Raw genomic sequence first — 12,461 nt, forward strand, 5'->3', positions numbered from 1 at the left:
CTGTTGAGAGTTGAGGTTTCATCAAGGCTTGTTCAAAGCAGTAAGATTTCTTGAATTGATTTTCACTGCATCAAATTTCCATGGCTTTGAACCAAGGCTGAGGACTGTTTTATTGGAATGCATAAGAGGGAAAGTGTTGTGAAATGATTCTACCTTTGCTTGTACAACTGCAGATTCCAGGGGGATTGGGTGTAATACGCAGAGAGAAGAATGCAGGAAACTCCTAACAGTCTGGATTGATTGGGGTTGATTGGGTTAAAACCTTCCAGAATCACGTAAAATGATTCTGAAGTCAATAAAATACTGATGGAAGGATGATTAATTTACAGTACAATAAACAGACTCCTTGTCATGTAGTTGGCTTTGTAGCAAATAAGCATTTTCTCGTTGGAATTGTATCAGCATTCATTTTTCTTTGATTTCTGGATATTGTCCTCTATTTGCTTTTGAGGAGAGGCTTCACAATTTTTCAGAAACCCCTGACTTGTTCCTGTTGGAAGTTATGTGTTCAGAAACTGGCCTTATGTCAACACATCACCTGTTAGTTGTTAAGAGTTTAATTTTCAAAGCTATGATTTCATCTCCCTGAAGAGAAGGTGGACAAAGAGATTAAATGTAACAGCAGTGTTTTAGCTTGAGATGTAAACCAAAAGAAGAAGAAAAAAAAACATTTTGGAGGTGAACTTGAACCAGATTGAGTTGAGTATTTACATTTAGAAAGTATTATAGCCCGGAAGGCCTGATAAGCTAAAGGCCTTGTCATTTAGGCTTTAAAGTAGTTTTATTCAGTCATGACCAGCAATGTTTTGTTTGAAAATTAGGATAAATGAACTAGAGCGTTCTCCAGGACTCGGGGAAGGAGGCATTTGCTTTTGTTTCCATCCTGGGCTGCAGTTGCTACTGTCCCTGCTTTGTTTTGGTCTGATAGTAATTTGTTTCATTTTAACCTTGTGTTGAGTTCTTGTTCCAAAATTTGTGAGTGTTGTGAAATACCAAAGCAAACAGTGTTCAGGACAAAGCAGCACCACTGTGAAACAGGGAAATGCAAGTAATGAAATTGGGAACTGAGTAGGATGTCCAAGAGACGACCAGAGATCAAAGTCTCTGCAAGTAAAGGATGAGGAACTTGCCCTGAAAACTTGCTTCAGGATGAGGTTTCTGTGGAGACTTCTAGCACTTTTTGGTTGTGTTTGAGTAGGAAATGCCTTGAGAACAGCTTTTCCTGTGGTCTTATCTTAAACTTAAGTACAAAGATATACAACCTGTTTTCTTTTCCTTCTAAAATATTTAACTGAACTTTCAGAAACCGCAGAAGAAGAGAAGCCGTTTTGGTGCAAGTGCTGAGAACAGGCTTAGACCAGTTTTCACTGCCCATATCCATCTGCCTCCTTCTAAATGGTACAAAGAATTTTCTCAATTGATATAAATGAGAACTACCTTTTAGCTTAAACTTTAAGAGAAAATTTCTTAACTTTTAGGGCTTTCTCTTCCCACTTTAACCTCCTGCTTAAACGATGCCTGAAAAGAAGAAAAATCTTAATCAGAAGTATGTCTTTTAAACCAAATTGATATGTTTGTGTTACAGTTTGATTTCCAAGGCATCCATCCCTTTTCTTGGTGTGTAACAGCTGTCCATACATGGATAACATACAACACGCTGATATGGCATTCCTACTTAATTTTTTTCTTTCCTAATTATGTACTTCTCACAGCTTTTTCACTGGATTATTTTCTATCTGTAGTTCAAGCAATACATGTTGTTTTGCTTTTTTTTTTTGTCTGAAATTATTCAAAAGCATGGTAAAAATCATTTGTGCAGATATAAAGAGTATCTCTTTGTATTAACCTAAGATTTCAATATGTAGTGATTGAGGAATTATACCATCAAAAGCTTATAATACTGAATAACTTGTACATTTTCCTAATTTAAAAAAAAAATGGAGATTTTGGTGTTCAGTACTTCTGTAAAGTGTGTCTCATAGTTGCCTTTTGCCTGAGTGGTGGTGGTGTAATTATTCTCTAGGGGGGAAATGCCTTGAGTAAGTATATGAAAGGAATGGAGTAGACATTATGCAACTTCCATCCTTTTTGTGAGGCTTTATTTTTGTAAAACGTTCTTGTTTTGGTCTTCTGGCTGGATAAATACAATCTGCGTGAATCTTGATGTCATGGAAGCTCTTAACACTTTCTTTTGCTTCAGCACTTATAAGCAAAGCTTTCCTGGCCCTGTTCAATTGCAACAGTTTATTTTTTTGAATGTCTGTTTATTCCCACTGTTGAAAGATTACCTTTAATGAAACAGAACTCTTCAGTGACTCAAACATTTGAAGCTGGTAGAATGGCACTTCCAAAGATGAGTCTGACCTAATCTCAATTTTAAATACCTCTTTCCAGCTGCACACTTAAATCCAGAGTGACTATTCTGGAAATTTGAGTCAGCTCCTTTACAGAGAGAGCTAGATTTTAATCTAATTTAAAAGTGGTTTAAATGATGGATGAAAAACCGTTTAAATCTTTAGAATTTACGTAGCATAAAGCAGATGTGAAAGGAAAGCTGTCTGCAAGTGAAATGCAGGCAAGTAGTCTGGATCCTGTCCGGATCCAGAAAGTCTTCATTTCTAGCATTTACAAATGCTCTGATCTGTTGGGTTTGGATTAGGTTTGTCTTTGTCAGTGCTAAATTAAAAAAAAAGAGTTGTTGTCTCTATTGGCTTCAGCTCGAATACCTCCTAATCTTATGTTTTTCAAGGAGTCCCTCTTTGACCAGACTTGTGTGCATAGCTGTGTTTTGTGTTTTCTGTGCTGTGGGTCTCTCTGTATGCACGAGCAACGCTTGATTATTACTGGAGATCTGAGGAGAAGGCCAGAAGAAAAATTCCACCCTCCATGCCCTCATCCTCCTCTGTCTCTCTCCCCAAGCTCCTCTTTTTGTGGTCCTCAACGCCAGTGCAAGGCGTTCTGTTCCTGAAAAGGAAGTGGGGTACCTCAACTTCCCTAAAGGACCATTAGAAAACTGTAATTTCAAAATGAGTTTCCTGTCCAAGGAAGAGGGCTTAGCACTTACAAGAACAGTTCTCCACTGTACAAGGCAGACATTTTAGTTTTATGAGGAACAAATAAAACATTCCTCTGTGCTTTACAGGCATAACACTTTCTTAGACTCTTTAGTTACAAAATGACCTGTCTGCATAGTTATGCTGATCAGTTGCAGAGAATAACACGGCCCAACTGTTTAGCGGTGCCTGACGCAGTAAAGAAGCGGAGGTGGGGGAAGCAGAGGCAAACCAAAAAGCAGTCTGCTGTTTGCGGCAAATCCTACTCACGCTTTTCAGCTGGTAAGAAAGTCTGAGATACAAACAAAACAATTCCTGATCTAGAGAGATGAAGATGCTGGCATTATTACAGAGACACAAAATCTTACTGAGGTCAGTGGGGATGCACAGGGTGTAAGCGAGAGCGCAGGTCATCTGCTGGAAGGTGATGCAGGTCTTCTGTCATGACAGGCGGCTGTAGGCAGTGCTGAACGCAAGCTGAACCTCACATGTCTGAGCTGTGGCTTTTGAGAAATGTGTGAAAAGGATTATGCCAGCTTAATTGAGTTCTTCAGAGGTGTGGAAAGCATAGTCAGGTTGACCTTACCCTGCTAATCCTTCTTTAAAAAGAAATTAAAGCAATTGTCAGCATGAAATGTTGAGTTACTTCTGGGGGCTTAGACTTGATATTCTGTCTCACACTATAATAAAGTTAATCGTGCCCTTCGAAGAACACAAAAATAGTGAAACAGTACCGAAATCCTCGATGACACTTAACTGTAGAACATCCAGAAGCAGCTGTACGTTTTCCAGTAGGTGTCATAACTAGCTTGTTATGGGACTTAGGATGAAAAATAATTGGACAATCATGTTAAATTCAACCTAATGAAAAGCCATAGTCTGTGCTGTATAGTATTACTCAAGATTTACTATGTGTTATGGTAAAGGCATGTGGTCACGTGAGCTTTGATCTTACTCTTTTTCATTTCCAGATTAATGTCTTGATTCAGTTCTATTTGCCTCGAAAGCAAGGTTATGGGAGAGCTTTCCTGGTGTAGTCATTAAATAAGAAATCAATCTCATACCCTGTTCTAATGTTAAGTTTTAATATATTAGTGTGTAATAGATGTACAAAAGGCATTTTCATTTTCTTTTTTTCTCCTCTTCTCCAAACGTTACCTGGTTTGCAAAAGGAAATACGCCAAAAGCAATAGTGAAACCCAGTCCGTACAGAGGGAGGTGAAAGGTTATGTAGAATGGAGACAGCAAGAGCACATAATTGCAAAATCAGATAAACATGTTATGTCATTTTCTTAATTGTTCCCCACGCTTTCTTGTAATTAATTGCGTTCTTTGCCTAGGGCCTGTTGAGTTGAAGACAGATAAGTTACCAGGTAACGCTCTAGCCTTTTACTTCATAGATCCTTGCAAGGGAGCAAGTTAATCTTTCCTAATTCCAATAAAAGCCTTCATATGCACAGCTGTTAAATGTATTTTGTCAGGACTGGGAATTTCTTCTAAGGAGGTAATTTGCTAGGAACAAACAAACATGATTCATCAATTACTTTTTCTGGACAGAAACTTCTTCTCAATGACAAAAAAAGAAAAAAAAAATCATTAAGCCAGGGCAGAAGCAGAGTTTGTATTTTTAGTGTCCTAACTTGGATGTGTGCTTAAATGCTTCCATAACGTTTAAAATGAGAAACTGAGAATAACATGTTTTCCAGTAGTAAAAAAGTAGAAGCGATGCAAGCCAGAACCCGCATTTATGACAGGTTTGAGGGAAAAAAAAACTGTAGCATTTGTATGGATCTCCTATCTATCACCACATAAGAGAGGGATCCTAGGAGATGAACACACAGTAAGTAACCTTAAGAAGAACATTGAAAAGTCAAGAATCTAGGGTGATTCAGTGATTAGACATAAAAAAAAAAAATTATAATTTTAGGATTAGATGTCTGTTGAGAGTATTCTACAGCAGTTAGGAATAACATGATATAATTCAGATATCCTTTTGCGTGGAAGCTAAATAACACATTGATTTTTTTTTTTTTTTCTTAATGATCCCAGAGTAATTAAAAGGGGCTTATTTTTTCCCCAGCGGAAATTCTTGAATTGGCTGGAAATGCAGCAAGGGACAACAAGAAAGGTCGAGTCACTCCTAGACACATCCTGTTGGCTGTAGCAAATGATGAAGAATTAAATCAGGTAAGAAAAAACTCCACTGTGTGAGGGCCAGTGTTTCCTTTAGGGCTTTTTAAATTGTCTTTCCATATAGCTGAATTGTAATTCAAGACCTCTGCTTATTGAGTAGCCCATCAGGAAACAGCTCATTCACTCACTAGCATGCTGCCTGTGTAACTAACTACAGCACTCGGCTTAATTATGTATTTCAGGGTGCTTAAAATGTGTAAAAATGCAATGAAGATGTAATAGGACATTTGCTTGCACTATTACAATTAGAGTGGGACATTGTAATAAACTCCACAGAGACATGGAGAAAATCTTGCAGATGCTTTTGTTTGTTTTTGTTTTCCCCATAAGCAGCTTAGGACTCAGTGGGACCTGTCCTGTTCCCACCGAAGTCTGTCATTGTGACCAGAGAATTAAGAGCTCTGCAACTCTTGCAAGTCTCTGTCCTTTGCAGATTTCAAGATGCTTTTAACTTAGCAAAAAAAAAATATTTAGGCATTATTATTAGTGTTGTGGTGCCAGCCAGAGGCACTGGCTAGGATAAACATCCCTTTGTGTTAGGTGCTGTAAAAACACATCTGAAAAGATACATTTTCCAAACCTCTGTATCATGATGGAGCAGGAAAAAAACAATCTCCAGACCAACCTCCTCCTTGCTTTGTCTAAAACTGGATAATATTTTCCATTCATCAGCCCTTTGGAAGCTTGGAGCCTCACTGAGTTGTGGTTGGGAAGCAGTAAACATAAATCAGAAGGTGGGAGTACCTGAGGGACTTTGGTCACCATTTGTATCCTTCCAAATAGTGAATTAGTTCCAGTTAGATGTATAAAAAATGGGTTAAAATGGTTTTAAATACAGAACATGATATATTTCACCTCTGCTTTTAAAGGCTTGAATGAACTGCACAATTTTGAATGTTGATCTGCTTTTCTTCAACTACATAAAGATTATTTTTGAAGAAAGACTTCCAGGTATAGAGATTTGTGTAAATGTTACCCTCCGTTTGAAGTTTCTTTTTCTAAGAAAAAATAATTCTCTTTTTTAAAAAATGCCCTTTCACAAAAATTCAGGAATTGGGACAGATGTGGTGTTCTCCACAGCGTGGTGCCCATTGTGGTCTCGTACCATGGACTTTGGGGTCTCATTGCTCGCACCGGCTGTCCCACAAAGCCCTCATGTCTGAGGCTGGGGCTGTCCTGTTTGCTAGTAGCTGGGTAACAGTCTTCATTGCATACGTGCAAGAAGAACACACACTGCCTTTATAGTTAAAATGTAGGACGTGATTGATTCCGTTTCATACATTTCATGTCTCTCTTCTTCAAGGATGCTGTGTTGAGAAATATACAAGACCCAGTTAAAACTCAAGACAATGTACAACGTTTGCAGTAACTGCCAGTTTGTTTATTGGTGAATAAATGCCAAAATCTATCATCTACAACTCTCTTATTTTTTTAAATTAGCTATTGAAAGGGGTCACCATAGCCAGTGGGGGAGTGTTGCCCAATATTCACCCAGAGCTGTTGGCAAAGAAGAGGGGATCAAAAGGAAAACTGGAAGCCATCATCACTCCACCTCCAGCAAAGAAGGCAAAGTCTCCGTCACAGAAAAAAACTGTATCAAAGAAGACAGGCGGCAAGAAAGGGGCAAGGAAATCCAAGGTAGAGTGATTGATTTATTTTAAATCCAAACCAGCTTACTAGTAGTAGCTGTAGGGAGCATCACGTAGGGTAGGTAGACTTTCTGTTCATGTGATTTCAGTAGCATTGTAAGGAGGAGTGCTTTTTTTTTTTTTAAGCTAAGGAGAACATTCATTAATAACTTTTTTTTTAGTTTCAATTTGTAGGAGTAGAGAATCTTTCTAATGTGTGTGTAACCAAAGATTTTTTTTTTTTTCAAAACTACTACATTCAAGCAGTAGGTTATAAAAGTAGGGGGAAAAAGTACATGAATTTCACATGAAATGGACAGTGCATGTGAAAAGTTCTATTCCCTAGCAAACAAACCTTCTCTATTTATTCAGTATGTCTCTGTTGTTGTTTACTTGGTCACTCTTCTGCTTGTTTCACTTTTTTTGGTTTTTAAACTGTTGAATTTAGGTTTGTTTCTAGAATGCCTAGTAGCTGACATTTCAAGTGCAGTGCTTCTAATAACCATGCACTAATAATTTCCCTAAATCTGGAATTTTTTTCCCCTACTTGATTACAAAAGCAGGAAGTCTGTTGTGGGGTTCTGTTTTTCTTCCACACAATAAACTGTATTGTCTGCTTACTATATTGGTATTTGGCTAACAGTAAACTCCTGGGGAATTGAAATAGGACCCATGAAAATCCAATTTTCAAAACATTTGTATAAAGTAAAACATGGTTACAGCTTCTAGAAGCACCAATATACCCTTGCATCAAAGTCATTGTGGTTGCTCAGCCACAGGTTTAGTTCATATACTTTGGGAAGGGACGATAGGAGAACAGTGGCTTGCCTTAGTATTCCAGATGTGCTTCAGCATAGGTATTGCTGAGGCACCAAATATTTATATGAAATCATAAGTAGTAATTTTCTTGAAAATATGACATTATTTTTGGCACCAGTTGAGTTTATAACCACAGCAGTCAATTCACTATCTTCATGAAGCATCCTTCTCAAAATGTTCCTAGCTCTCATTTTTATTCAGTAAATCAATTCATTCCTGAAACCTATCATTTTACTTCACTAATACAGTTGAAAAAATGAATGGTAGTTGAGGGGAACTCCCTTTCCTCTACAGTTCTACTGGAGATGAAGGCAATTGTGTTAAACAAGACAGAGAAAATTGTTCAGCCCATTTCCTACTACTAGGCAGGTAGAGAGATAAATTCTTCTGACAGTGGCTCTAAGGATGTCCAGATTTCAAAGCAGTATTTCTAAAGATAAGTTTGTGAAATCTGAGGGCACCTCCCTTCACAGAGAGATAAAACTTGCAGTCTCACAAGTCAATTTTTACCTTAAAATGAATGTCTACCCACATGTATAAATAGATACAGTATCTTTTTCGACACAAGCCATTGGAAAGCTGTTAAAATTTTTGGGCTGTTTATATGTTTTCCTGCCACACTTAAGACAACTGTCATCTGAATTGTGCACTGTTGTGGGCAAGAAAAGGCTTCTGTAGATACGCAGACATTGAGGTCATTTTTCCTATTGACTCCTTCAGCTGTAATCAGTCACTTGAGCTAGACTAAGGGATAAAATCCAAACGGCAGTGTTTGTACTGGCGTTTTATTGCCTGGTAAGCGTTTATGGCATGTCATATATCTTAGTGTTATTAAACGGTGGTTTTCTCTCAGCCTTGAGTTAACTAATTAACTATATTTTTGGAAGAAGAAGCAGGGAGAAGTGAGCAAATCAGCCAGTGCTGACAGCACAACAGAGGGAACTCCTGCAGATGGCTTCACAGTCCTGTCCACCAAAAGTCTGTTTCTTGGCCAGAAGGTATGCTCCTGCATTTTTATAAATGAATACCTGTTTTTCAGTGCTGCTTAGGGAATACCCTCTCCCACCTCCCCCTTTTCCCCAAAACGTCTAGGTATGATGAACTTTTCCCCAGTGAGCACTTGAGGAGGTGTGTGATATTAGTTTTTGAACAGAGAAATTCTCTGAAACAACATTTAGAACACTTTAAAAATACAGAAATGAGTCTTCATATGGCTACATAATTAATTACTGAAACAGAAGGAAAGCCTGTGTGCTTGTAATCTGTCTCGCCTTCTTCATAAACAGCGTAATTGTTACAGCTAAGCGTCTGCCAAAGATGAGCTTATTCTAAGGAAAAAGGTCTCTTGCCAGTGGGCAGTCCACTTCATTGCTGATGTAAATGATTTACAGGTTTTTATCAAAACCTATTTTAGACTTTTGTTCGTAATAGTGATTTTGTGTTTTGTTCTGCTTTGTTATTTACAAAAGTGAATGCTGTGTAATAATGCTTTTATGAAAAGCTAGAAGCCAATGATCCTTCTTTCCCTGTGAATATGCTTTGGAACGTGGAGTGGTTTAACACAAATACATACCTGCTTAAAGAGAGGATCCATTTAAAGAGACAATTCATTGAATTAATTTGGTCTTTTGTCTTGAAACCTACTTTTAGTTCACGATACAAAATTTTGTTAAGTACAACTGCATCTTTCTCCTGTCATTCAGTAGTCAGACCATTGTGTTGTAAGCCATGAAAGATGAGCCATTGTCCGTTGTGGAATGTATCTCCTCTGACTCATTTTTATTTCATACCAAGGTTGTTCTCCATTTATCCTTCCACAGTTTGTTTGCAAAGTTTAACATGCATGAGAGTAACTTTTATTTTTTGCAAGACTTCAGATTTTCCACATTTCATTTTATAGCTAGGGCCAGGCTGTTAGTTTGGTAGGGTTTTTTGTTATTTGACTACTACTGGGGGTGGTTTTGAGCATCTTTTAAAAAAACATTTTGATGACTAAATTAGAACGCAGAATTAATAAAGTACATTATTGCTTCAAGAAAGCAAGTAGTGTCAGACTTTTGGACCTGATTTTGAACACCTTTTAGTTACCGTAGGGGACCTTTAGTAAGACCTAGTGTTGAGTTCCAGCAAGGCTGACCCAGAGCCCAATGGGGCTTTGCTGCTGGGCTCAGTGGGGGAGAATCATGAACTCCAGGACGGCTTTAAGCTGTGCTGAGCAAAGCCAGTGTCTGTTGTAGAGCTTTCCAGTGAGTACATTGTACTGGGAAATGGATTTCTGGCTTTCTCATTTACTTGGAGTGCAGCCCCTTGAAAAAGTTACTGACATGACATGTCCGTCCCGGCACTGGTTCGTTGTCAGTTAGCCCTGCATGAGAGGGACCAGGTGTTAGCCTTTATTTGTAGCACAGTACCCATCGTGAACAGGAAAATTAAAACCCCTTTGTCTCCTATGAGAGAACACTCCAAATGAAATGGATTATTTTCTTTTGATTCCCTGTGAGAAACTGTCTTTAGAGGCAGTAAATGGTTAGTGTGTAAATCTAAGGAAAATAGGCTATGTCTAACAAATATAAGAATTTTCTGTGTCCTATTATGTGTGAGTTAAAAATGAAATTCTTGCCTTGTTTGAGCTGATAAATAATATATTAATGTCTTGGTACTGATTTGCCCCCAAAATAGCAAATTTAGATCAACCTAAATTATTTTAAGCATTCACGTTAAGGCTGAAAATGTGAAAAGCTTAAAATGAAAAAACCTTTACACTGTAGTGATCAAAGAGATTTTATTTAGCAGAAAAACAAGCAAAAAAATTATTGTGCTGGCTCATTCCTAGAAACATTTTCAGACCATTCCCTAGAAATTATTTTTAAAACATACATTTTCAAAATTAGCAAAATTACTTGGATTTTCCTGTGATGAGAAAGGCAAAGATAAAACTTTCAATCATGAAATTGCTGGGGGTTGAATGCATCCTCTCTCCTGAACTGGAGATGAGTTTTGCGTGGGCCAGGAGGCTCCTGGGTGTGGCAGGATGCCTGCTGCTACCTGCAGCTTTAGCAGGCTGCCATCTCATTGATGGTGGTGGTTGTTCATTATTTAAGTGACACATGGAAGTCTCAAACAATTGCTAATTGTTTTGGAAAGTTACAAATTAAACATAACAGTTATCTGTAAAAACTTTAGTGACTTTGAATTAGTTAAATGCTTCTGCTTAGCCATTTCTACATGCAATTGCTGTTTAAAAAGATAATAATGATTTTTAAAATATTAATCTAAGTCTGCCTAACAGAAAACAAATCTGTTATGGTTGTCTTAAATTAGTGCCACATGGTGTTCATAAACATAATGAACTAAGACTTTTCTTCAATAGCCATTCTGGATAGTGGTGTTGCAATTTGATGCCTTAGACTGGAGCGTGTTGCTTTTTTTGAAAGTGTATGGGGGCAGCTGTTTGCCTGTTGGAGGAAGACTTGTCATCTGTTCAGCATAGCCTTACTCTCCTCAAACAGCATTTTGAGGGCAGGAAAAATCTGCTAGTCTCTTGGATAGGGAGGCCAGTGTGTTCAGGTGGAGGCCTGGGAACCATGACTCCTGGCTTCTAGTTTGGGCTGATTCAGAGATACTGTAGATCACCTCTTCTCTCTCTGTTGCCTTTCCCATTTGTGAAATGGAGATGTAGTTACACACTTCACGTGGCTGGGAGGAAAGCCTAATAGGTTTAAACCATTTTGAGCTTTTCCATTTGAAAAGCAAAAATATTCAAATTAATCACGGTTATTTGATTTTTTTTTTTAAATTTATACATACAGATTTTCAGTATACTTTCATATTCTATGTGTTCTTAATAAACTACAGTGCAAACACAGAAACCTGAACCTGAAAAACCCAATCAGTATCTTTCAACCCTCCTGTGACATCCTTGAACACCTTTACGGCATGTCTCTTTGTCTGCAAAACCACCATCTGCTAGATCAGGAAATCATTTACTTGATGCAGAGAAGGAAGAAAATAATCCCTTCTTAGTATCACGTCATGCAGAAGTGTTTAATGGGAAAAGTCTTTTTCTTGGCTCCATGTTTGCAGAAGGGAAAAGGAAGGGTTTTATTTGCAAGAGCGGCTCTTTCTTCTTCCAATGTCCCCAGACTTAATTACTGAAAACACAAATGAGAATGTTGCAAACCTGAATATTGTTCAGTTTTCAAAAAGTACTGTTATTGCATTAAATCTTTAGGTAACTGCTGACATTCAGATAGAAATTCTTAGAGGTCAGGAAATGGCAAAGAACCTTTCAGTTATACACGTGGAAGTGTATCAGTGCTACGCTAATTAAGTATTAAAATCTAGTTAATATTTAAATAGTTGCACATCCTACAAGTGACATCCCAATGGAAACTTGGTATTCTGCACATTAACTAGTTTGTTTTTCCTGAGACAATTACAGAGTAGAGGCAGAGCTGTAAGACTTCAAGCCTAAGCATTAGGGTTTGGACTTTGAGAGAGACCTCAGCTTGTTGTCTGCAACAGGCGTCTCCCGGTTTCTGTATGAAACTCATACCAGAAAGAGTTCCGAGACTTTAAAGGTAATTTTGTCTGAAATAAGAAATGCAAGGCTTGGCTCAGAAAATACTCATGGATGTGCTGCGTGCCATCTGCATTTTATCTAACTAACATTTAATTTAAATGTTACATAAATTTATGTCCATTCTTTGTTGCACATGAGTATGCAAGTTGTGCCTCTTTATTTTTTTTAAAGTGGCCCTTTAGGGGA

At 37.8% G+C, this 12,461-nt stretch overlaps 1 protein-coding gene across 6 annotated transcripts in view; it reads left to right on the forward strand.

Annotated features, from left to right (window-relative positions):
- Positions 1–12,461, forward strand: part of MACROH2A1 (macroH2A.1 histone) — a 44,518-nt gene that overhangs the window by 15,767 nt on the left and 16,290 nt on the right. For 4 of the 6 annotated variants that reach the window (XM_086758509.1, XM_086758513.1, XM_086758510.1 and 1 more), the window contains exons 3-5: positions 5,134–5,240; positions 6,687–6,884; positions 8,581–8,691. In XM_086758509.1, the coding sequence (XP_086614635.1) occupies positions 5,134–5,240; positions 6,687–6,884; positions 8,581–8,691 (416 nt within the window). The remainder of the gene's footprint in view (positions 1–5,133; positions 5,241–6,686; positions 6,885–8,580; positions 8,692–12,461) is intronic. The other 2 variants (XM_086758512.1, XM_086758514.1) reach the window with 1 other exon arrangement.

Source organism: Chlamydotis macqueenii, chromosome 14 (assembly GCF_036417535.1).
Source record: "Chlamydotis macqueenii isolate bChlMac1 chromosome 14, bChlMac1.mat, whole genome shotgun sequence".
Classification (NCBI taxonomy): Eukaryota; Metazoa; Chordata; class Aves; order Otidiformes; family Otididae; genus Chlamydotis; species Chlamydotis macqueenii.